We start from the raw sequence: 25523 nt of genomic DNA, 5'->3' as shown, positions 1-25523 counted from the left end.
GCATTTTACCTTTCCCACCTCCCCTTTTACCTTCTCCCCCCCGCAGCTCTGCTGCATGGAGCAGATAACGAGCTGGATGGGTACCCATCCCAGCATCAGGTACCTTGGGGGGGGCCTTGTCACCGCCCCCCCCCGGTACCTGGGGGAGGGCCCGTCGATGGTGGGGGGGGCGGAGCTGCCCGTGCCGTGCCGTACCGAGCCGTGCCGGCCCGGCATGGCTTCCCGGGAGCGGCTCTACGAGCTTTGGATGCTCTACTTCGCCAAGGTGAGGTCGGCACCGGAGGACCCCACGCACACCCCAGTTCTTTCCCCCCACCTCGGTTTGGGGGGGGGGGGGCAGCACCCCTTTTAACCCCATCACCCCGCTGCCTGCATCCCCCTTCCATAGGGGAAAGGGGAAGGCTAAACCCTGCCTGCACCCCCCCTGCTGGCACCTCCTCCCTTATCACCCCCGACTTGGGGGGACACCGCGTTCCCTGCGTACCCCCCCCATTGCGGCATCCCGTGATCCCCCCACCCCATTCTCCCCATTTGGGGGTCACCGAAACCCCCATTCTGCACCCTACTGCCGCATCCTGAGGGCTGCGACCGCGTGTCCCCCCCCCCCCCGGGATCCCTGTTGCCATATCCCGGGAGTGACACCCCCCCGTGGCACACCCCGTACCCCGAGTTCCGCGATCCCCCCGCGGATCCCCGAGATCCGGGACTCCCCTACCGTATCACATCTATCACGGGGGTATGTTGGGGGTCCACACATCCCCTTACACCCGGCCGGGTGGTTCTGGGGGGGTCCTTTCCCTCTTCCGGGTCCCCGCACCCTTGCCCAGCAGCAGGTGCGGCCGCGGTGACATTGGAGCAGTAGCAGGGGGGAAAGGGGGGTTTCTTGTACAGGGGGAACACCCCGGCACCGCCGCCTGTCCTATCCCGTCCCCCCCCATCGTATTTCCCTCTGCTGGGGCAGGTCCCACAGGCAGGGGTCCTGGAGAATGGGGGGTTCTGACCGGCAGCGTGGGGGACCCTCCGTATCCACCTCCAAAGCCCCTTATGCTTTGTTTTCTCCTTAAGTATCCATGCGTCCAGGTTTGGGGAAGGGTAGTGGGGGGATCCTGAAGGAAAGGATCACACACCCCCCTCTGTCTCCCCCAGCTCCTATGCCACAGTCTGGGGTGTCCATCTCAGGGAGATTGGGGTGAAGGGTTTTATTTCTTCCCCAAAACCCTGCTGCGTTCCCAGCACATGGCAGGAGGCTTCCAGGAGGGATGGGGACCCTGGTGCCACCTGGAGACAGGGACAGCGGTTGTGTTCATCTCCCCCCCTGGCCCTACCGTGTCCCCCAGGACCCCTGGGGGGCTTGTAAAGGGACATGTGCCCCGTTGTGGGGTGTTCACACTCAGCCAGTGACAGGCACCACACTGTCAGGTGCATGTGATGGTGCAGGAGCAGACATGTGCCACACTGTCAGGGTGTGCGTGGTTACATGTGGACAGTTGCCATGCCATTGGGGTGTTCACACTCACCCAGGTTCAGTAGTCGCGTTGTTCAGGTGTGAGTGGTTGTATAGGGATGGATGGTGTGTCCTTGTCTGACCATGGTCATATGGGGACATGGATGTACATGCTCACATGGGGGCATGTGCTATGCCTACAGGTGTGCATGGTGGTACGGGGGTATGGGACATGGTTTTGGGGTGTTCACACTTGCCCAGGGACAGATGCTGCACTGTTGGTGTGTGCATGGTTGTACAGGGACGTGCCATCAGGTGTGCATGCTTGTACAGGGTTGAGTGGCATATCCTTGGGTGCCTGTGGTCATACAGGGACACATGGCACACTGCTGGGTGTTTGCACTTGCACGGGGATGGGTGCTGCACTGTTGGAGGCTGTGTGGTCATGCAGGCACACATGCCATGTCATCAGGTGTGCATGGTCATATGGGGACGTGTGCCATGCCATCACAGCCTGCATGGTTGTACAGGGGACACATCATGCTGTCAGGGTGTGTGTGGTTATGTAAGGACATGTGCCACTCTATTTGCATGTGCATGGTTGTATGAGGAGACATGCCACACCATCAGGGTGTGCATGATTGCACATGGGACACATGGCACACTGCTGGGTGTGCATGGTCCTGTGGGGACATGTGTCATGCTGTCAGGGTGTGCATGGACATATGTGACATGCTCTTGGGTGCGCATGGTCATACAGGGACATGTGCCACGCAGTTGGGGTGTGCATGGCCATATGGGGACACCCTTACATAGGAAGCATGCCACACTGTTATGGTGTGCACAGTCAGAGCCACACAAGAGGAACCACGGCTGAGGTGAGACCTTGGTGTCACCTTCCCAGCCGGGTCCTGTGCAAAGCTGCCCTGGCCTTCCCCATGGTGGTGTCCCCAAGCACTAGGTGAGGACAAGGCTGCTGGGCCATGTCCCTGTCCCACATCAACAGTCCCTGTATCACTGCTGGGTTTATTATGAGGTTTGAATGCAGCTGGCGATGCCACTGGTCTGAGTGCCACCTCGAGGGCAGCATTCCCCATCACAGCCCTCCCCAGCTGATGGGATCAGAGAAGGGCTGTGCGCTGGGAGTGCAGCTGTTACCTCTCATGGCTTTAAAACAGGGCAGAGCTCACACCACTGCTGCTGGCAGGGAAGAGGGGTGTCCCCAGGGATGTCCTGTGAGGTGGCCGTGCCACAGCAGGGATGGTGCTGGCTGTGTCATCCCACACCATCCAAAGGGGATGGCAGGAACCACAGTGGGATCCCTCCACCAGGACTCCTGATGTCCCCCCCGTGGGACCTGATGGCAGGGAGGTGACAACCCGGTGGCTTTGCCACTGTCACTACTGGGTGGGAGTCCAGAGCTGCCGGCAGCAGTGCTGGCAAGGGATGGAGGTGCCGGCATGACGTTCCCAGGCGGCACTGCGCCGGCCGAGCCTAGAAGCCACCCAACAGGCTCTGCCAGCTGGCAACCGGCTGGGACAGGCACTGGCAGTGGAGGCGGCCACTGGCACCGTCCTGGTGAGTGCTGTGTCGGGATGGGATGGGATAGGACGCCGGCTCTGGATGGGTGCAAAGGGGGGGGATATTGGGTGGGAGGAGGGATGCTGAGAACTGGCAAACTCAGGACAGCCCAGCTTTGTTTGCACTATCGGAGTGGGGGGGACACAGGCAGGATTTGGCTCATGTTTTTGGCAGGATCTGGTTATCCATGGTGTTTGCAACCCACCCGGTTGGAGCTTTGTGCCCATGCCACGTGCCAGCTCCAGTAGTGGTGCCCATCATACCGTGTGCACCATGGCTGCTACCCTGTCCTTGGCTGCATGGTATATCCCAGTGCTGCCAGTGGGTGTGTGGGGTTGGGGGCAACTGTTGGCACCCCAAACCAGTGCGGGGCAGGCAGCCACGGTGGGAGGAAGCGCCGTTGGGGCGGCGGGTGACTTGGCATTTCCTGATCCTCTGGGGTTTGTTGTGTTTTTGGGTGCTTTGCACAAGAGCAAAGCGAGGCGGTGGCGAGAAAGGGAGGGGGGAACGTGTAGAATAACTGCATCCCCCGTCCTGGTGCAGCTGCACCGGCGCAGCTCACCCGGGATCATGGATAGCCTCGGCAACCAGGTAACAGGGTCTGGTTGTGGGGTAGGTGGGGGGACACCCCACACCCGGCTCACCCCACTGGGTGCTTGCAGCTGAGCAGTACCCAGTGGTAAATGCGGGAGTTTGGGAGGAAATTAGTGACATGGGGGTGAACGAATGGGACAATGGGGGAATGGATTTGGGGGATGCTGTTGGGGGGGGCATGGGGTCTCCTTGGGGATCCCCACGTTGTGGAGGTGAGGACAGTGCCTGGAGGAGTGATGGGGCTCCCCATGTCGTGAGGGCAGTTAGGGATGGGAGGCAGGTCTCTGTGGGGAGCAGGATATCCGCAGGCAGGGACAGTCCCTGCCTGGGCTGGGGACACCTGAGGGTGCTGCATGGGGGTGCATGGGGACATGGGTCACCCCAAGTGGCTGCTTGGGGATGCTTAGGGGTGTGGGTCACCCCAAGGTGCTGCATTGGGTGCTCAGGGCTGTGGGTCACCCCAAGGTGCTCCGTAGGGGTGCTTGGGGACATGGGTGACCCCAAGGGGCTGCACTGGAGTGCATGGGTCACCCCAGTGCTTTATTGAGATGCTCAGGGACATGGGTTTCCCCAGGGGGCTGTGTTGGGGTTCTTTGGGACCTAGGTCACCCCAAGGGGCTGCACTGGGATGCTCTGGGCAATGGGTGACTCTAAGGTGCTGTGTTGGCATGCATGAGGACATGGGTGACCCCAAGGGTCTGCACTGGGATGCTCAGGAACATCGATGGCCTCAAGGGGCTCTGTTGGGGCTCATGGGGACATGGATGACCCCAGGGGGCTGCATTGGGGTGCTCAGGGCTATGGTTGATCCCAGGGTGCTGCAGTAGGGTGCTCAGGGTGACTCCTGTGGGCACCGTGCAGGAGGTGCCCAGCCCCGGGGTGCGGTGACAGCCCGGGTGAATCAGGCCATTGCACAACCAGCGGGCTGGTGGTTGTGTCAGGCACCGCTGGCTGCCTGTGCCTGACTCTGCCACCTGATTGGCTGGCAGCTGCCTGTAGGGGCAGGTGTTCTGAGTGCTGATAGGTCGGCAGGTCTCAGGGATGAGGTGCTCTGTGCAGGTGGTTGGCCAGCAGTGGTCTTTAAGGGCCAGCAGCTCATACTGCTGATTGGCTGCTTATTGTCTATGGGGCAGGTGGTCTTTGTGTTGATTGGTCAGGAGCTTAATGGGTCGTGCTGATTGGTCAGCAAGTCCACAGGTTGTGCTGCTTTGAGTGCTGATTGGTCAGCAGCTCTACAGGTTGTACTTTTCTGATTGTCCATCGACTGAAATGACCAAGGAGGGGCTTGACCACTCTAACTGATGATTGGCTGATACCTCCGGTGGCGGTGGTCACTGTGGGATCTGATTGGCCAGTGTCTCCCCACCCTTGCAGAAGGACCTCTCGTACCTGCAGCAGTGGCTGGAAGCATTTGTCATGAACTTCGAGAAGATCATTGCCCTGCCCTCGCTGGAGCCCCGGAGGTGAGACCACCCCAGCACCCCTGGGTGACCCCTGCGACGGGGGGAGGAGGCGACATCCACGGCTAGACTGGGGGTTGCTGTGGGCGGCAGCTCATCCGCTCTCAGCGGTTTTCAGCCATCCGGTCTGAGGCTTCTGGAGGGGTTGATGGTGGAGGGGGCTGTGGGGTCACATCCTGCCACTCTGTGTTGCCCCTGTCACAGGCCAGAGGAGTCCGTGTCGGAGATCCCGGTGCTGCCACGGGAGGTGCTGCAGGTGCTGAGCCAGCGGCTGGGGCAGTGCGTGGCCCAGGTCCCACGGGAGGAGGGTGCTGGGGCCAGCCTGGGGCAGGCGCTGCTCCTCCTCAAGTTCTTCATCATCATCTGCAGGTGGGTGACAGCCCTCCATCAACACTCCTGGGGGGGGCCCGGCTTGCCTCCATCCCCACCACACACATGGATGTATTTGGTTTCGGTCCTCCAGCACTGCAGGATGAGCACCAGGTGCTGGGGGGACATGGAGGGGAGCCCCTATCTCTGGGGTCTGCCCCAAGTCTTTGCTAAAGGGACCAGACTAGTATCACTCTGGTCCTAGACTGCCATGCACCATCACAGTGCCTTCCTGGATATGCATCAGCATCCCTCCAAAACACACCACCCCCCCCACTATAGTGTAGACTCCCGCTCCAAACTGCATACTGCCCCCAGAATGTAGCATCCCCACCAAAAAGTGCATCATTCCCACACATGCAAAACACATCATCCACACCGAAGCACATCACCCCACATCTGAAGTACCTCGCATCACCCCAAAACATAGTATTTACCCCCCTCCCAAAATGCATCCCACTCTCCTGCCGCCTCTGTCCAGCCAATGAACCTGTCGATGTGTTATATGCCAGCTCCTACCCCCGTACCTTTTGCAGGAACCTGGAAAACATCCAAGCAGACAAAACTCCTGGTTTCATCCTGGAGGTGCTGAAGCTGCTGCGGGTCTGTGCAATCAAGGTGACACAGGGAGACAGGAGAAGGACACAGGGAGAACCCCTGCACTAATTCTGGGGGGAACTCAGCCAGAGGAGGGTTTTCTGGGGGGAAGGTTTAATTCTGCTCTGTTTTTCTGGCAGCTGAAAACTATCCAGGAGGATGAGCAGAGCAGGATGCAGCTGGAGAATGGGATGCTCTATGCCCTGCATCTCTGCGAGTGCTTCTTCGACCCCTACCAGACTTGGAGGCGGCAGCTGAGCGGGTGAGTGGGGTGCCCCTCCTGCACCCCAAAAGCCTCCTCCTCATTTTTCCCCCACACCTCACCCCTCTCTTTCCAGGGAAATCATCAGTGCAAAGGAGAAGAGTAAATACAAGTTCGCCCCAGCGCCTTTGCCCCCTGAGTTTGGTGCCTTCTTCCAAGGTAAAAGGGGGTCTTACACCCCACTATCACCCACTGCATCTGGCCTTGTGTGCTCCAGCAATGGGATCTGGAGGCACATAGAGGGTCAGTGTTGGGATCCATGCGTGCACAGAGCATCCAGGGGCATACAGGGCATGGGATGGGATCCAGGAGCACATATAGGGTCCATGGGGGTATATAATATTCAGAGGTAGATATGTGATTCGAGAGCAAATAGAGGATTCTGTACCTGACCCTGATTATTCTGTACCTCTCTGTGCAAATATAGGAGCTTATACTTACCCAGGACATCCACTACCTGTCCCTGCAAACATAGGATCCAACATCTTATACATGCCCCTGGATCAGTATTGATTCAAGGACAAATATAGAATCCTATACCTGCTCTAGGACCCTGTATGTGCTTGTAGGGAAGGTCAAGTATAGGATTCTGTATTTGACCTGGGATCAGGATGTGATTCAGGAGCCTATATCTGACCCGAGGACCATTATATGATTGGGTTAGAACTGGGTGATCTTAATGTCCTTTCCAACCCTAACCATTCTATGATTCCAGCTTTGAAGGGCAAATACAGGAGCCAATACCTGCACCCCAGAATCCCAGGAGGCATGTATAAAATCCTGAAGCAGGGATTAAGTCCTCCACAACCTGGGGAGACTGCAAAAATTAATGCAAAAGGGACTTTTTTTCTGGGGAAGCCCCCCCAAAAAAAACCTTCTGAGGCAAAGGCATTACGAAAAATCACCTAAAACTCCCAACGCACCCAACTGCCTGGAAATCCCCAAACTGAACCCTATTTTTGAGCAAAACCCCTCGTATTTGTTAGGACAAAATAACCTTCCCCGGTGCAACCGGAGCTGCAAAACACATGAGCATCCTCATCAACAGGGTCCAGCACCCACACGGGCTGACTTTCGGGGTGGATTTGGATAAAGGGATTTTTTCCCTATTTTGGGGGGGTTTTGGCTGCTTACTCCCCAAAGTAAATCTTTCCCTTCTCATCCTTGCAGAGAGTTTCCAAGCTGGAGAGCAGCTCCCTGAAACACTCCAGCTCCGGCTTATCCATCTTTTTGGGGCCATCCTCTCCGGATCCAAGGTAGCACTGGGAAGCGGCTGGGGAGGACTTGGGATAATTGTCCAAGTGATAAGCCCCAAAGTTTTATTTATTCTAAGCAAGACAAACATTGGGATTAAACCGCTTCATTTTCAAAAGCCTTTAAAAACCATTATTCAAAATCCCAGCCCTAAATTCAGTGGGTTTACCTTTAAAGCAAATAAATGAAAGAGGGGTTTGAGTTGAAGCTGCTGCTTCATCACCGGTGGGGTGGCAGATGAGAACTTCTTGTCTGAATAAATTTGAGCAGAAATAGGTTGTAATTAACCCAGCACTTAAAAATCAGGATTTAATTAATAGCTCCGAAAGTCACTTTAAATTCATTTGCACGCACCCAGGAGCAGGGTGCAGTGAGATGGGTAAAGCCTGCAGCGCTGGAGATATCGAGCTCAGTATTAATAGCTTTTAAAAGGGGGTTTATATCGCCATAGGCACCATAAAAGCCCCTCTCCCCCCATCATCCCGACAGCCCAACGCGCTGCGGGCCATCACACCATCGGCGGTGGAGGTGCTGCTGGGGGTGCTGCAGCGGGGAGGTGGGGGGACCCCCCCGGTCCCCAGGTTGCTGGAGCTGGCGTTACGCAGCGTGGTGGCCGTGGTCCATGTGCTGCACGGCAGCAGTCCCGGCACTGGCCCCGTGCCCTTGCGTGTCCTCCTGGATGGTTACTTCAGGGTGCTCAATTCGGACCTGCCTGTCGCTTCCTTGGCACCGGAGGCAGCCGGTGGCCTCATCGCTCTCCGTGTGCTCATGCTGGGTAGGTGGATGGGGACGGGGATGGGGATGGGGACATGGGATGGGTGCTGAACCATCTGAACTTCACTGTAGATGCCATCCCGGCCATGCTGAACTGTGAGGACCGACCAGTCCTCCAGGCTGTCTTTCTCAGCAACAACTGCTTCGAACACATCATTCGGCTCCTCCAGAACAGCAAGGTACCAGTGTTCCCGCTTGGTGATGCTAGGATTGGGAATGCTCATCTCCATCCTCACCCTTGTTGGTTCTAAACGATGCTGGGACAGGGTGACTGTGCTGCAGTGGCAACCATGGGGTGGGGACCCTCCATAACCCCCTTCTCCCTTTTCCCCACCCTGTACCGGGTACTGTTGCTGAAGCTGACACCCACTTCGTGTCCCACAGCTCTACCTCAGCAGCTCACGGGAGGCAAATGAAACCCAGGACAAGGTCCCCACACAGCCACCAGACAGGAATGGGCTCCAGCAGGTATCATGTGAGGTCACCCCATAACCAAACCTCCAGGTATGATGTCCCGTCAATCCCATGGCTCAGCAGACTCACCACCCCAATGTCCCCATAGGTCTTCGACGGCAGCTCCGATGCCATCGCGGTCCATGCTGTTGGGGTGCTCACCGCCATCATGAGCAACTCGCCCTCAGCCAAGGTGGGCAGCGGACCAGAGGCAGGGAGGACACCCCAAAAGCGGATGGGTTTGGGCATTTTCACTTTGCTAGGTGGGCTGGGGTGAAAGCAGCGTGTAGTGGGGTTCAGCAAGGGGTCCCACATGCTTGTGTGCTTGCAGGAGGTGTTCAAGGAGCGCATCGGCTATGCCCACCTCTATGAGGTGTTGAGGAGCCAAGGCCAGCCCACCCAACATCTGCTTCAGGAGCTCCTCAACATGGTGAGCATCCCACTTCTCCTCCACATTGAACAAAGCCCTAAGCACTGGTGATTTGTGGCAGATCTTGGCCTCCAACAGCCCCATTCCTTGCCCTCCAGTCCTCTCCACCCTGCTAGTTTCCTACCAGCTTCCTCCTGAAGGGTCTTGGGGCCATCTTTAGCTTGAAGTTATGCTCACTTTAGTGTAGTTTTGAGCCCTTTCTGTTGTACTACTGCTTGCTCTGGTACTGCTGGATGTGCAAGGTCTCCAAAGTGCTTGATGCACAGTGGTCTCTGATGCACAAGAGTCTCCAAGACCCTTGATGCATGGGGTCTCCAAAACTCCTGTTGCATGAGGGTCTCCAAGATGCTTGATGAACGGAGTCCTCCAAGACTTTTGATGCATGAGGGTCTCTGATACATCTGATGCACAGGAGTCTCCAAGGGGCTTGATGCACCAGGTCTCTGCTGCCAGCCCAGAGCGGCCAGGGCAGGATCCATCCCTCTCCACAGGGTCAGGGTTGTACCAACCGGCTCTTGTGTTTTGGCAGGCAGTGGAGGGTGACCACAGCTCCTTCCCGGTGCGCCCCATCCGCAACGAGCAACCCCTGCTCATCCTGCTGGCCTGGCTGCCAGCTCTGGCGTGCCGGGAGCTGCAGGTCTTCCTGTCGAGCTGGCTGCGGCGGCTCTGCGAAGCCTCCCTGCCCAGCCGCCTCACCTGCGTCAAGGCAGGCATGGTGGGCTGCCTGCTGGCTGCCCTGGCCACTGAGCCAGCGCTGCCCACCGCCTGCTCTGAAAACTTGCTGGAGCTGCTGCGGGCATTGGGCAGCCTCTCCATTCGCCCCGGAGAGCTGCGGCAGCTGCTGCGCCTGCTGCGACGTGAGCCGGCTCAAGGAGCACATCCCTATGTGGAGCCCGTCATCCGGGCGCTCTCAGGGATGGCGCGGGTCGAGGGACCGCCCCGGGCACTGCAGTGCTTTGACCTGACACCCGGCATGGCGGGGATCATGGTGCCCACCATCCAGAAGTGGCCTGGCAGTGCCTTCGCCTTCCACGCCTGGTTGTGCCTGAGTGAGGAGGAGCCCGAGCCACCGGCGAGGCCAAAGAGGAGGCAGCTCTACAGGTGATGCTCAATGGAGGGACCAGGGCAACTAAGGTGAGGAGGAGGAGGGGCAGCACCACCACCCTCACTATGCTCCTTCCCCACCAGCTTCTTCACAGCTGGTGGGACAGGCTTTGAGGCATTCTTCACCGCCGGCGGTGTGTTGGTTGTGGCTGTCTGCACCAAGAAAGACTACATGACAGTGGCATTGCCAGAGTTTGCCTTCAATGACTCGGCTTGGGTGAGCATCGTCCTAGTCCCTGTCCCCATCTTCATCCCTGTCCCCATTAAGGAGGCAGCAAGTACACCAGGATGCCTGATGCCCCTCCTTGTCCACCCAGCACTGTGTTGACATTGTCCACGTTGCTGGCCGCCGGCCCTTTGGCCAGAACATTGTCAGCATCTATGCCGATGGGCACCTGCGGAAAACAGCACAGCTCCGCTTTCCTTCCCTCCATGAGGTAGGAGACCCTCCAGCACCCAGCCAAGCCCCTCTGCATGACAGGGAGCTGGGATCTGAGCACAGTTCATCTCCCTTCCAGTCCTTCACCTCCTGCTGCATTGGTTCTGCGGGACACCGGACCACCACCACCACTGCCACCACCGCCAACCACCCACCAGCTTCCCATGGGCCAGAGCTGGTCTTCCCCCAGCACCCTGCACTGGGCCGCTCCCAGTCTGTCCCCGCCACACTGGGACCCCATGCTTGGACCCCTACTCAGCCTCCCACCGAGGGTGTGGTGGCCACCACAGCAGCTGGCAGCCAGGACATGGAGTGGGGCAGCCCCACCTCCCTGGAGGGTCACCTTGGCTCCGTGGCTATCTTCTGTGAGGCTCTGCAGCAAGCACAGGTCAAGACACTCTTCTGCACAGGTATGTCAGGATGGGACTGGGGGAAGTGTTGTGCTGGTGCCCAGCAGGGTCTTCTCCACCATGCCCCAGCTCATCCCAGTCCTCTTCCCTCAGGACCAAATGTCACATCACCATTTACACTGGACGGTGACTTGGCGGAGCTCAGCAGCAAGCTCTTGCTGTACTACACCCCACAGGTGAGGAGAGCAACCCCTTTGGGGATGGGGACAGTGCAAGCAGACCCTTGGCCATAGGTGACATCTCCAGGAGCATGAGGATGCTCTTATGGTGCTCTCTTCTAGGCCTGCAGGAACAACATCTGCCTGGACCTCTCTCCCAGCCATGTCTTGGATGGAAGGCTGACAGGGCACAAGGTGGTCAACTGGGACATCAAGGTATGTTGGGTAAAGCATGTCACATCCTGGCTCATGAACCCTATGGCATGGAGGCAGTTTGGTCCCTTCTTGGGTAGCAGGCCAGGAGCTCCACAGGATCTTAGCTAGCCATAGTGGTTCCCCTGGACTGTACAGGGACTCTGCCACATGGTATTAGGTCCACCAGGGACCTGCATGACCCATAGGTCCCCTAAGGATCTGCCTGCCCCATAGGCCCTCAGAGTTGGCACCACTGGTGGTGCCGGGGAGCAGGTGCTTTTTGGGGACCTGTTTCAGGTTTGTGCTGTAGGATGGGTCTGGGCACACCATGATCTTTGCTAGCCACAGGGCTTGGCTCTCCCCGGCTTGGGCTGAGCCTGTGAGCAGGCAGGATGGACCCCAGCTGCATGTGCAACCTCCTGCTCTATGCTGCCGTTACACACAGCACCCAACAAAGCCTCTCACCTCCCTCTGGCAGGATGTGGTCAACTGTGTTGGTGGGATGGGCGTGCTGCTGCCCCTGCTCGAGCAAGTGGTGTCCAAGAGGGAGGAGCCAGAGGATGAGCAGGAGACCAATGACCTGGTGGGACCAGAGCTGACATCCTCCAGGAATGCCCAGGGCATGCTCATCCCACTGGGCAAGTCCTCAGGTGAGGACCTTGGGGGATGTGGAGCAGGAGCCGTCCTGCTCAGGTGGCTGGAGGTAACCCTGCTGCTACATAAGTATTGCCTGGACTAAGCTGGTGTCTTAGGTCTTGCTCAGGTCTTGCCTGAGGCAACCGAGAAGGATGGGTAATGGAGAAAGTGTTGACATCTTTTAATGTTGTTATGCCTCAATTAGTCAGTAAACAAGCAGTTCTGGGAAGATGAGGGTGACTTCAGCCTGCTTACCTCCAGTTTGCCTTTGCGTAGAGTCTCTGATGTCTTACAGTAGGACTGGGTTCATGCCAGAGCCTTCTTCTGCATAGGTGAAATGTGCTTTCTCCCAGTACCCCTGAGCTTATTTCCAAGCTCAGAACAATAGAGGTTTCCACTTGCATAAATGTGGGGGTAAAGGGAGAACAGGCTGAAAACCTTGCAGAGAAACATTAATGGTGGGGTCTCCAGGATGATCTTCACAGGCAGACACAGGCAGCGCTGTAGAATGGTGTTTGCATGGGCACAGGGCTCACAGCTACTGGTGGGGCTCTGCCCTGTGCCTTGCAGAGAGCAGGCTGGAGAGGAACAGTGTGGCCGCGTTCCTGCTGCTGGTGAAGAACTTCATCCAGAACCACCCCGTGAACCAGGAGAGCCTGGTGCAGTGCCACGGGCCGGCCATCATTGGGGCGCTGCTGCAGAAGGTGTGCTGGGCTACTGAGGGCTCCATCCCGCGGTCCGCAGTACCATTCCCCAAAGGGGATGCTGGGGCTGCAAGCCTCACCTCTCACCCATGGCAGGTCTCCAGCCCACTGCTGGACATGAGCACACTGATGGCCTCACAGATCCTCATGGAGCAGGTGGCCTCCGAGGGCAGCGGGCTCCTGCTGCACCTCCTCTACCAGCATCTCCTCTTCGACTTCCGCATCTGGAGCAACAGCGACTTCGCCGTCCGCTTAGGTGGGAGCTGGGGGTGCTTGGGGTGTTCTCCGTCCCAGCTGGCCTCCATGGCTACTCACAGCTTCCCCCTGCAGGTCACATCCAGTATCTGGCCAGTGTTGTCAAGGACCACAAGCAGCGCATCCGCAAGAAGTACGGGGTGCAGTACATCCTTGACTCCATCCGGACGTACTATGGGTGAGCTGCCACTTGTAATCAGGACCTCCATATGCTGTTGTGGTGGTGGGCTTCACCCCTTGGAGCTACAGCTGGGGGTAGACACCATTTGTTGGGGTAATATTCCCCCTGCAAGCACCTCTTAGAATGCTTTCTCAGTGTTGGGAGCATGGTGGTGGGTGCAGGACCCTCCACTCCCCATGGCCATGCCCTGTGCCCAAGCCTCCACTCGGAGATTTCCAGGCTCAGTCAGCCCCCAAATCCACCCCCAGCATCTCTCCAGCAGCAATCAAGAGCATGGTGGCTCCTGCAGCAGGCTGATGCCCTTTTCTTATCTGACCCAATGTGTTTCTGCACACCAGTAGCAGTGAGGGTGCTCATACCCCACAGAGACCCAAATGTGTGGGGTGGACATTTCCCAGTGGGCAGGATTGGCTAGAAGGGATGTCCACACTGGGCTGTCCCAAAGCATCTTGGACTTCATGGTGGGATTTGGGATCATGCTAGCAATGGGTGACAAGAGGCAGTTGCACACATCCCCAGAGGTGATGCCCATGTATGTCTGTCCATCAGCACCTCCAGGGAGAAGACCACAGCCACCGATGACATCAAGACAGTGCAAACATCCCTCTTCAGCCTGGTGAAGGATTTCTTCTGCAGAAGCTTCTCTGGGGAGGAGATGCAGAGCTTGCTGAGCTATGTGGCTGGTGCTCAGGATGAGCAGCAGGTACAGCACCAAGCCACCCTAGTCCCCAAACCAGTGCTGTGAGCTGGCCCAGCACTAGGCAGCAGGTGGGGAGAAGCTGCTGAGGTCCCAGTGGGGCACATGGAGAGCAGTGAACAATCAGCCCCATGTCCTGCAGGTCTGCGGGGCACTGGAGGTGATCCACAGCCTGTTGAAGGGCTCGCCTGCCCAGGAGCAGCTATTTGCCTTCCTCTTTGAGCCAGGCCATGTGGAGGTCCTCTTCTCACTGCTAGTGCAGAAGAGGTTCTCTGATGAAGTTCGAGAGAGGGTTTTCAAGGTAAGGCAGATCCCCAGTGCCGACCTCTTGCTCAGGGGCTTTGCTGCGGTGCAGTGGCCACATTTCTCTGCCTCACTAGGTCCTCTACAAGATGCTGAAGTACGAGAAGGTCCCTGAGCGCAGCAAAAACCGCCTGAAGCTGAAGGACATTGGGTACCAGGGGCTCATCTCCTGCCTCAGTGACATCCCTGGCTCCATGCTGCTCTTCCGCTGCCTCTCAGAGCAGGTCCTCGGGGCAGGTACTATGTGCCCTACCAAAACCAGGCTAGCCCTGACCACCCATCCCAAACACACGCCATAGGGTCATCATGGTGGCTTCCCAGGAGGCTCAGCTACTGTTGGGACTGGGGGACTTTGGTGTTTTGGGGACAGAAGGAGGTGTCCCACCACTGTGCTCTCTCCTTGTCCATAGACCCTCCCAACTACAAGGACCTGGTGGCCGTGGTTTACCTGTCCCACCGGGCTGAGCTGACCGTCCGGCTCGACATCTGCCGCAAGGTGAGCCAGGCAGGGAGCGCAAGGGGCTGTGACTGACGTTGTCATCCTGGGGCTGAGTTTCCTGCCCAAACACAGGGGCCATGGGGATGGTGGTAACACCTCATGCACAGAGCTGCCAGCACCTGGATGTATCAGCATGGAGATGGTGCAGCTTCAGCGCCCCATGATAGTTATGGAGGATCTGAGGTGCTCATGACCAAGCATCCTGTCTCTTGGAGGAGCCAGCCCCCAAGAGGCAAGTAGGAGCTGGGGTAACAGCATCAGATCTCCCCCTTTGCTTTCTCTTGCAGCTCTTCCACCTGATCTACGCTCAGCAGGACATGGTGAAGCAGCTGGCGAGGCTGGCTGGCTGGCAGGACACACTCACCAAGCTCTACGTCAAGGAGTCCTACGAGTCCCACCAGCACAGCCTGAGCAACGGGGGCAACGGGGGCTGCCTGGAGCTCCTCCGCCTCTCAGACCCCTCTGGCAAGGATGGGGCAAGCCCACCACCGGCTGAGCTGCAGGAGCTGGATGTTTTCCTGCCTCTGGGCTATGAGGCCTCAGATCAGGAGCTCTCTGAGGGCTTCTCTGACCACTCCATCTCCCCAAGTGGCCGCACCAAGTCCTTCCACTCCTACAACTTCAGGTCTTTTGACTCCTCTGACCGGGCCAGCCGCTCATCCTCCAACCCTGGTGATGGTCCTCCCTTTGATGGTGTCTACCACCCGCTCTCACCTTTCTCCACCTCACCGTTTGACCTGGGGCTCGACCTGGCCAGCACCAGCTCCATCGCCACGGCTGAGAGTGGCACTCAGACCCCTGCCAGTGGCCCTGGCACCCCGTCACCCCTGGAGAGCTTCAAGCCCTTCCCAGGGATGCGAGCGCGCAAGAGCTCCAGCCTTTCCAATGTCCTGGATGAGAGCAGCTACCAGGACATGCTGCCCAGTGACAACATTTCCAACACCAGCAACCCCCAGGTGAGCCCCAGACCATCGTGCCCACTGCCCTGGGCTATGCTGGAAACAGAACCCCTCACCCTTCCTGTCTGTTGGCAGCAAACACCTGAGGAGGAACTGTGCAACCTCTTGACCAACATCATCTTCTCAGTGACCTGGCGTGGTGTGGAGGGCTGGGACGACGTGGCATGGAGAGAGCGTGGGCAGGTCTTCTCTGTCCTCACCAAGCTGGGGACAGCGTGCGAGCTGGTGCGGCCTCCCGATGAGATCAAGCGCAGGTGAGTCCTGTGCAGGTCTGGATGGGTGCATGCCGAGGGAGGAGCACCCTGCAGAGCTGCCTGCTCTTCTGCAGCCTGCTGGAGATGATGCTGGAGTCAGCGCTGACGGATCTGAAGGAGTCAGGGCCAGCCACCCTGCCCGGGCTCACCAACAATGCCCTCAAGCTGCTAAGGCTGCTCCAGGACTTCTTGTTCTCCGAGGGACACAACAACCAGGCCTTGTGGAGTGAGAAGGTGCATGGGCACGAGCAGGGATTCCTTATCCCAAACCCGAGCTCTGAATCCTAATTGTAACCCCTAACTGCTGATGTTAGCCCTAACACTAAACCCTGCCCCCACCTGCAGTACTTGAACCTAAACTTAGAAAATAACCTGTGCCTTAATCCTAAACTGCAACCCTAACACATAACCAGTAAATCAAACCCTAACCCTAAAGCTTAGCCTCATCCTACACTATTGCTATAAAGCCTAACCCTGAGCTTAAACCCTAACCACTACACCCTTACTGTAAACTCAAAACCTTAGACCTATGCCCTAATATATAACCCTAAACCATAAACCTAACTTATAACCATACCTCCTATATCCAAACCCTAAACCTTAAGCCTGTATTCTTGCTGTAAATCTCAGCCCTAACCCCAATTCTATACCCTAGCCCTAACCCAAATCCCCACCCTTAACCCTAACCCTACACACTTACAGGAAACGGTCATCTTAATCCTATACCCTAAACTCTAACCTGAAGTTACAATTTACAAATCTAACCCTACCTTCTAAATCCTAACCCAAACCTTAACCTTACATCCTTGCTGTAAACTTCAACCCTAATCCCAATCCTACACCCTACCCCTAACCCCAGTCATAACCTTTAACCCTATCCCTCCACCCTTACCATAAACCCCTAAACCTCAGTACGTAACCCTGATGCCAGACCCAAACTGATTTGTCATTAGGCCTTTGAGTCGGGATTCTAACCTACCCCTATATTCTAATCCTAACCCCGTACCCATAACCCAAACCCGTGTCAAGCAAAGCCCTCCCCCATGACGGGGAGAGACCTGGTGGCTTTGCACCCACCCAGCCAGAGAGGTGGGGGGTGTGTGGCCGGATGTGGGGCTCACTGTGCCCCCCCAGATCTACGAGGGGGTGAGCAGTCTGCTGGACAAACTGGGCGTCTGGTACCACCTGGCCAATGGCACCTCCGACCTCAAGGAGATGGCCCAGACGGGTCTGCGCATCCTCGTGGGCTACATCATGCTGCAGGACCCCCAGGTGGGTCACCCTGTCTTGGGGTGAGACCCCAGCCCTTGAGGCAGGGCAGCTGGCCCCATCTGATGGCTGTGTCCCCCCCAGTTGCATTCGCTGGCGTATGTGAAGCTGCACAGCCTGCTGCAGACCTCCTCGGCTCCCAGAAAGGATGAGGCTTGCTACCTCCTGGGCAAGCTGGAGACCCCACTGCGGCGCTCACTGGACGCCAAGTCAGAGACCTTCTCGTGGTTGGTGCCCATCATCCGTACACTGATGGACCAGTGCTATGAGACCCTGCAGCTGCAGCTCTTCCTGCCCTCGCTGCCCCCCACCAATGGCAGCCCCACTTTCTATGAGGACTTCCAGCTCTTCTGCACCACACCAGAGTGGAGGGGCTTCATCGAGAAGCACGTGGGTGCCATGGGGCATGGGGTGGCATCGCTATTGTGGGAATACTCTCCCAGGCTTGGAGATGGGTCTGTGCTGTGGCAGGGTTCCCATGTCACCACCAGAGTGGGATAGCCTGCAGGGGTGACCTCCAGGGCAGGGATGCTCATAGCCTGGAGGATGGTTGGTGGGTGTCCAGCCCTGCAAACACCTCCCCTCTTGTCCTGGTTCTCTTGGTAGGTGCAGCCCACCATGGCCCAGTTTGAGATGGACACCTTCGCCAAGAGCCATGACCACATGTCCAATTTCTGGAATGCCTGCTATGATGCTATGATGAGCAGCTCCCAGCGGCGGGAGCAGGAGAAGGCAGTCAGTGGCAAGATGTTCCAGGTATTGCCTGTTCCTTGCCCCTGGGATATCGCCCTGGGAATGTGCTTCTCATCCTGGGGACATGCTCCTTACCCCAAAGATGTCATCCAGGGGGTGTGCTCCTTGCTCTGGGGTTGTCATCCTAGCAACATGCTCTTCTCCCTGAATTAATAATCCTGGCGATTTTGCTCCTCATCTCAAGGAATGTTATCCTGGGGCATCCTCCTCACACTAGGGACATGGTCCTTGGAACATGCTCCTCATCCTGAGAGTATCATCCCAGGGATGTGCTTGTCAACCCAGGGACATTGTTTCATGTGCTTCTCACTCCAGGGTCATCCCCCAAGAGTCATGGGATGTGCTCCTCACCCTAGGGACATTCATTTTGGGGATGTGCTTTTCATCCTGGGGGGTGTCATCATAGGGAGATCTTCCTCACTCTGGGGACGTTGTTCTCAGGATGTGCTCCTCATCCTAGGGACATTGTTCTGGGGACATGCTCCTCACCCCAGGGACATCATCCTGGGGATGTGTTGCTCCATCTGGGGACATCCTTGCCCCAGGAACATGCTCATCAGCCTGGAAACATTGATCCTGGGGATGTGCTCTTCATCATGGGGACATGTTCCTTACCCTGGGGTCACTGCCCTCGGGAAGTGCTCCTCATCCTGGGGACATTTTTATGGGGATGTGCTTCTCACCCCAGGAACATCATCCTGGAGATGTGCCCATCATCCTAGGGATGTGCTCCTTACCCCAAGTACATCATCCTAGGGACATTCTCCTTGCCTTGGGGACAGCACCCCATGGACATGCTCCTTTCCCTGGGTATGTCCCCAAGCCCCAGCCCTGCTGTCACTTCACTCTCCTACTCCCTTGGCAGGAGCTGGTGCTGGAGCCAGCGGCGAAGCGCTCCAAATTGGAAAACATCCGACATGCCAACGTGCTCAAGCAGGCCAACAACCACCACAGCACCGTGCTGAAGCAGTGGCGGTCCCTGTGCCGCCTCCTCACCTCTCCCCGCTCCGCCTGGGCTGACCGGTGAGCCCCAACCTGAGTCCCCATAGCAAGGTGCCATGACTGGGGGTGCCCGGGGTGCCTCACCTTCACCTGCCCCCAGGAACCCACCGGAGGTCCGCTGGAAGCTGTCAAGTGCCGAGACCTACTCCAGGATGAGGCTGAAACTGGTGCCCAACCTGAATTTTGACCAACACTTGGAGGCCAGTGCCCTACGGGACAACTTGGGTGAGCCTGATGGGAGTGGGGCACCCAGGGGTCCCCATATGCCACATGCAAGGGGGTACCAGCAGTTGGCTGTACATGGTGGGATTGAGCTGGGAGCTGTTGGGACTGGGGGGTGTGATGGGGTCTGCCACAGGACTTGTTCCCCCCCAGCTGTGGGGGCAGCCTGCTGACCCCCTGCTCATTGCAGGAGCTGACCACCTCCAGAACCCCGCCGAGTCCCTCCCACTTGCCATGGCCAAGGAGGCCAAGGTGAGTGAGCTGGAAGACGACCAACTGGCCGAGGAGGACCTCCCTGTCCTGGACAGCCAGTGAGTGTTCCCATTCCCTGCAATGGTGTTGGCTCAGCCACACTGGGGGTGTCACCAGTGGGGTCTTACCCCCCTGGGTGTCACCCAGGGCTGAGCCCAAGGAGCAGAACCAGCGGGAGAAGCTGGTGGTCTCAGAGGACTGCGAGCTCATCACGACGGTGGCTGTCATACCTGGGCGCCTGGAGGTGACAACCCAGCACATCTACTTCTACGACGGCAGCAGCGAGAAGGAGGAGACGGAGGGAGGTAACAGCGTGTGCTAACTGGGGGGTTCCTGCAGCAAGGTGGGGTGAGGATCCCCCTTACCCATCTGATCCCCCCAGAAGCCCATCACACTGGGTGCTGGTTGTTTTGGGGGTGGTCTCCTCCCATCCCCAGAGCAATGCTGGCCCCAGTCACGGCCTCAGGAATGGGGGTCTGGGTGGATGGTGGCACCCACGGGGCTCTGTGTCCACATCTTGGCAGGGATCGGCTACGACTTCAAGCGCCCCTTGTCCCACCTGCGGGAGGTCCACCTGCGCCGCTACAACCTGCGCCGCTCCGCACTGGAGCTCTTCTTCATCGACCAGGCCAACTACTTCCTCAACTTCAGGAAAAAGGTGGTGGTGACCTTCCTGCTGCCCCAAACCCTTCCTGGGGCCTCAGCACTGCCCAGGCTGCAGCTGCTCCATGTCCTCCCCTCCATCCGCACAGGTGAGGAACAAGGTGTACTCCTGCATCCTTGGCCTGCGTCCCCCCAGCCAGATCTACTTTGGCAGCCGATCGCCCCAGGAGCTGCTGAAAGCCTCAGGGCTCACACAGGTACCCCACAGCTCCCTTTCTTCTTGCCAAAGGGGAGGATGCCAGCGTGGGATGGGGATGCCCATGGAGCAGGGATGGCCATGGGACTAGAGACAGCCATAGGCTGGGGATGACCATAGAACGGGGCATAGCCACAGAATGGGAATGGCTGTAGGGCCAGGGATGGCCATGGGACCAGAGATGGGCACAGAATGGGAATGGCTTTGGAACCAGGGATGACCATGGAATGGGAATGGCTGTGAGATAGGAGATGCTTATGGGACCAGAGATGGTCATGGCATGAGGATGACCATGGTACCAGGGACAGTCTGGGACTAAGGATGGCCATGGGACCAGCACAGCCATGGGGTGGGGGTGTCTGCCCCGTCTTCTGTCTCTGCCAACCCATCTGGGCCACCCTTCCTTCACCCCAGAAATGGGTCCTGCGGGAGATCTCCAACTTCGAGTACCTCATGCAGCTGAACACAATCGCGGGGCGCACCTACAATGACCTCTCCCAATACCCTGTGGTGAGCCCCATCTCCCCTCACTGTCCCCCAGTGATCCCATGCTCCCCTCCAGCCTCACCCACCTCCCACTCCCCCAGTTCCCCTGGATCCTGCGGGATTACATCTCGGAGACCCTTGACCTCACCAACCCGGCAGTGTTCCGGGACCTGTCCAAGCCCATTGGAGTGGCCAACGAGCGGCATGCCCAGGAGGTGAAGGAAAAGTGAGTACCCCACACATGAGGGATGGGGGGTGCAGGGAGTGTTTGGCTGGCTCCTGGTGGACCCCCCCTCCACCTCGCCCCCAGGTACGAGAGCTTTGAGGACCCCACAGGCACTGTGGACAAGTTCCACTACGGCACACACTACTCCAATGCAGCAGGGGTCATGCACTACCTGATCCGCACCGAGCCCTTCACCACCCTCCACATCCAGCTGCAGAGTGGCAGGTGGGTGCCCCCCAGAGAGGAGGGGACATCAGTGGGGACGAACAGGCCTCAACCAGTTGTCCTGTGCTTCCAGGTTTGACTGCTCAGACCGGCAGTTCCACTCAGTGCCAGCAGCATGGCAAGCCCGCATGGAGAACCCTGTGGATGTCAAGGAGCTCATCCCAGAGTTCTTCTACTTCCCCGAGTTCCTGGAGAACATGAACGGTGAGGGGCACCCATCGTCCCCACCATGGGGACAGCACCCATGGGGGCACCGCAGGGGTCAGCATCCCTCACCTGCTGCCTGCTCTGCCTGCAGGCTTCGACCTGGGCTGCCTGCAGCTCTCCAACGAGAAGGTGGGAGATGTGGTGCTGCCCCGGTGGGCGCGCTCCTGCGAGGACTTCATCCACCAGCACCGCAAAGCCCTGGTGAGGTGGCAGAGCTCACCCAGCCCCTCCTCTGCTCCCATCCTTGGGGCAGTTGCTGCAGGGGGTGATGGGCATTTGTGGCCCATCCTGATGTCCCATCCTTGGACAGGAGTCAGAGTACGTCTCAGCACATCTCCACGAATGGATCGACCTCATTTTTGGGTATAAGCAACGAGGCCCGGCTGCAGTGGAGGCCCTCAACGTCTTCTACTACTGCACCTATGAAGGTGAGCCATGGGGCGAGTAGATGGGGGGAGCACCTGCAAGGTGTCCCCCACATGACCGTCCCCATCCCCAGGGGCTGTGGACCTGGATGCCATCGCTGACGAGACACAGAGGAAGGCTCTGGAGGGCATCATCAGCAACTTTGGGCAGACGCCCTGCCAGCTGCTCAAGGTAGCTCATACCCCCACCCCAAAACATCAGCCCCTTTCCGGGGCCCACCCTCCTTCTCATGGGTTCCCTCGGCCCTCCAGGAGCCCCATCCTGCCCGGCTCTCAGCAGAGAGCGCTGCCCGGAGCCTGGCCCGTCTCGACACCCGCTCACCCAATGTCTTCGAGAACCTGGACCAGCTCAAGTCGTTCTTTGTGGAGGTGAGGACAACCCATGGGGGAGCCTGGCTAGGATTGGGGGGGGGGGGGGGGTGGTGGCCAGGAGAGTACCCACCAGTTGCTGTCTCCCTGCAGGGCATCAGTGATGGGGTGGCCCTGGTGCAAGCTGTGGTCCCCAAGAACCAAGCACACTCCTTCATCACTCAGGGATCACCTGATGTCCTGGTGAGTGCAGGGGAACTGGCATGGATGCATGCTGCTAGCCTGGGGAGGAGACTGGGATCAAACCCCAGGAGGGTTCTAGTGGTGGGAGCTATGTCACCTCCCTCTCCATCTCTGCCCAGGTCACCGTGAGTGCCAATGGCTTGCTGGGGACCCATAACTGGTTACCCTATGACAAAAACATCTCCAATTACTTCAGCTTTACCAAAGACCCCACCGTCTCCAATGCAAAGTGAGTTGGGCACTTGGTACCCAGCGAGGGTCCTCAGAGGTGCCAGTCATGGCTCTGCCACTGTCCCATGTCCTTCCCCACCAGGACCCAGCGCTTCCTGCAGGGCCCCTTCGCCCCTGGCGCAGACCTCTGCTCCAGGACGCTGGCTGTGTCCCCCGATGGGAAGCTGCTTTTCAGTGGGGGACACTGGGACAACAGCCTCCGTGTCACCTCACTGGCCAAAGGGAAGGTCGTCGGGCACATCACCCGGCACATAGGTATGTCCTCCTCCAGTGGTGGAGGTCCAGTGCTGCCCTGATGGGTTTGTAGCACATGGGGCAAGGCAAGGACATGTGAGAGGGTAGGGGACGTCTCCCAGTGCCTCCCATCTTCTGGAGACAGTCCAGGCTCTGTCTCAGTCGCAGGATGGGATTAGGGTTAGCAGCATCTCCACCCCTCAGAATACATCTTGATGCTATCCCCTGGGGTCAGGGGGGCAAGCGTGGCGGGACAGGATGAGCACCTCACAGTGTCCCTCTGGGTATCACAGATGTTGTTACCTGCCTGGCACTTGACCTCTGCGGCATCTACCTCATTTCTGGGTCTCGGGACACCACCTGCATGGTGTGGCAGGTCCTACAGCAGGTAGGGGCTTGATCCTTACCCCATGTTCCAGCCATTGAGCTCGTGGTGGCACTGCCACCAGGTCACTGACGTCCCTGTGTCCCCACCGCCAGGGTGGGTTTTCCAGTGGCTTGGCTCCCAAACCCATCCAGGTCCTGTACGGTCACGATGCTGAGGTGACGTGCGTGGCCATCAGCACCGAGCTGGACATGGCAGTGTCAGGCTCCAAGGTGAGCTGGGGCAGGCAGCAGCGCGGGTGGCAGGGTGAGCAGTGCCACCATCATCATTGCCTTGTGTCCCCTTAGGATGGCACCATCATCATCCACACCATCCGCCGGGGTCTCTTCATCCGGTCCCTGCAGCCGCCCGGCGAGAGCTCGCCACCCACCATCCTCTCCCACTTGGCTGTGGGGCCGGAAGGGCAGGTGGTGGCCCAGACCACCGTGGGTCAGCGAGCCTGCTTGAAGGTATGGCCAAGTGTCCCTGCGTCCTCCCTGCTGTCACAGTCAGCGCGTGTGTGTTCCCTCTGACTTTGCACTGTCTTTTAGGACAGGTTCGCACTGCACCTCTACTCGGTGAATGGGAAGCACCTCTCCTCCGTCCCGCTGGATGAGGAGGTGACAGCCATGTGCCTGACAGAGGACTTCGTGGTGCTGGGGACCATGCAGTGCGGGCTGGAGATCCGTGACCTCCAGAGGTGAAGGCTGCCGCCTGCCTTGTCCCACTCCAACCACCCCCTTAGGGTGCCCTGGGGGACCAAGGGGTCCCATCCTATCACCTGTCTTCCCACAGCCTGAGGGCGGCCGTGGCACCTGTGCCCATGCGGGTGCCCATCCACAGTGTGTCCGTCACCAAGGAGAAGAGTCACATCTTGGTGGGGTTGGAAGACGGGAAGCTCATCGTGGTGGGGGCTGGGCAGCCTGCGGAGGTGAGCGTGGACCCCTAGTGGTGCTGGGGCTGGGGCTGGGGCTGGTTGTACCTCAGTGTCCACTGGGTGCTGCTGGGCTGGAGATGTCTGTTTGTCCTCCTTGGTCTCCAGAGCAGAAGTGGATAGGGATGGGGTGGGGAGATATGGAGGAGGAGACATGGGAAAGGGAGGGAATGGAGATAGGGGTGGATTATAGGGAAAGGGATGGAGATGGAGAAGGGGATGATGGGTGGATGGTGATGACCAAATGGTTGGGACAGGGATGTGGGTGCTGATGGGAAGGGTGATGGTGATGGGAGAAGTGGTGGGGATAAGGATTTGGAAGGGGAAGGGGATGAGTGATGGTGGAGCAAAGGATGGGGGTTGGAAGGGGCTGTGTGATGAGAAAGGGGTGGGAGCAATGGATGTTTGGAAGAGGATGGAGAAGGGGATGAGGAGAGGGATGGAAAATGGGGATGGAGAAGTGGTTGGACATCTTGAGAGGTGACAGTGATGGAGAAGAGGATGAGGAAGGACAAAGGGATAAGGATGGAGATAGTGAAGGGAAAGAGGATGGAGACGGTGAAGGGAAAGAGAATGGAGAAGGGGCTGGAGGTCTGGGAGGTGATGGGGATGGAGAAGGCGATGAGGATGGATAAAGGATAGGGGGATGTGGAAGGGGACAGGGTGTGGGTGCTCATCCCCTCTCGTCCAGGTGCGCCCAGGCCAGTTCCACCGACGGCTGTGGCGCTCCACGCGGCGCATCTCCCAGGTCTCTGCCGGGGAGACTGAGTACCACCCTGCCGAGGGCAAGGCCTAGGCTGGCACCCAGCACCCACACAGGGTGCCCGGCACACAGACAGGGGTGCCCCTGCACCCACAGAGCCCCGCGCTGCCTGCAGGCTGCCTGCTCAGCCCATCGCTCGTGGCCTTACCCAGCCCCCGGTGGGGTGGGGGGCGCAGGATTGCCCCCCCAGTTTTACGGGAATGTGTCCCTCCATCCTATGGAAGGATGGGGGAGAGGAGTGGGCGGTGGGGACCCCTCGCTGGGAAGGGGGGTGCCACGTTCCCCCCGCCATTCCGCTGGCCAGGAGCCGGCCAGTGTGTTCTCTCTTCCCCCCCTTTTTTGTTGTTTTGTTGGTTTCTTTTCTATCCATTTTTAGACCTTTTACAGAAAAAGAAATTAATAATAATATATCTATGGGAAATAAATGCGTGCAAGGCCCCTGTCTGTCCTGTGGCGGATGGGGGAGTGACACCCCCTCTGCGGTATCCCCCCGCTCCCTTGTCCTCC

General features: G+C 58.4%; 1 protein-coding gene across 3 annotated transcripts; it reads left to right on the top strand.

The window, feature by feature from the left end:
* Positions 1-147: 147 nt before the first annotated feature.
* On the top strand, positions 148-25441 carry NBEAL2 (neurobeachin like 2). Of its 3 annotated transcripts, XM_034060800.1 has the most exons (55): positions 148-265; positions 4994-5082; positions 5284-5448; positions 5985-6066; positions 6186-6307; positions 6384-6466; positions 7478-7563; positions 8051-8336; positions 8408-8514; positions 8720-8803; positions 8898-8981; positions 9120-9218; positions 9748-10319; positions 10407-10539; positions 10640-10759; positions 10841-11171; positions 11265-11347; positions 11453-11545; positions 12003-12174; positions 12731-12864; positions 12961-13120; positions 13195-13297; positions 13850-14003; positions 14140-14298; positions 14378-14537; positions 14711-14796; positions 15087-15755; positions 15834-16012; positions 16087-16246; positions 17147-17284; positions 17366-17671; positions 17888-18037; positions 18900-19057; positions 19137-19261; positions 19449-19569; positions 19658-19815; positions 20035-20168; positions 20263-20370; positions 20784-20879; positions 20957-21081; positions 21166-21306; positions 21380-21510; positions 21605-21714; positions 21824-21941; positions 22013-22110; positions 22191-22307; positions 22401-22490; positions 22610-22719; positions 22804-22976; positions 23249-23343; positions 23436-23552; positions 23628-23789; positions 23871-24019; positions 24115-24250; positions 24945-25441. In XM_034060800.1, the coding sequence occupies exons 1-55, from the start codon at positions 158-160 to the stop codon at positions 25047-25049; spliced, it is 8334 nt and encodes a 2777-aa protein (XP_033916691.1). In that variant the 5' UTR covers positions 148-157; the 3' UTR covers positions 25050-25441. The 3 variants fall into 3 exon arrangements, 1 of the variants encoding a protein (XP_033916691.1); XR_004549467.1 differs by lacking the exon at positions 24945-25441 and having other exon boundaries at positions 23876-24019; positions 24115-24248; XR_004549468.1 differs by lacking the exons at positions 22191-22307; positions 22401-22490; positions 22610-22719; ... (5 more) ...; positions 24115-24250; positions 24945-25441 and having other exon boundaries at positions 21628-21714; positions 22013-22107.
* The last annotated feature ends 82 nt before the right edge of the window (positions 25442-25523 follow it).

Source organism: Melopsittacus undulatus, chromosome 1 (genome assembly GCF_012275295.1).
Source record: "Melopsittacus undulatus isolate bMelUnd1 chromosome 1, bMelUnd1.mat.Z, whole genome shotgun sequence".
NCBI lineage: Eukaryota > Metazoa > Chordata > Aves > Psittaciformes > Psittaculidae > Melopsittacus > Melopsittacus undulatus.
The sequence above is the reverse complement of the archived record's forward strand: the minus strand, read 5'-3'. Positions and strand labels throughout refer to the sequence as shown.

Excerpts from the sequence above, each read along its gene's own strand:
- NBEAL2 (XM_034060800.1), top strand. The coding sequence starts at position 158 with ATGGTGGGGGGGGCGGAGCTGCCCGTGCCGTGCCGTACCGAGCCGTGC. Across the intron at positions 10,320-10,406 it reads AAGAGGAGGCAGCTCTACAG|CTTCTTCACAGCTGGTGGGA; the intron begins GTGATGCTCAAT and ends CTTCCCCACCAG. Across the intron at positions 21,942-22,012 it reads CTACTACTGCACCTATGAAG|GGGCTGTGGACCTGGATGCC; the intron begins GTGAGCCATGGG and ends CCCCATCCCCAG.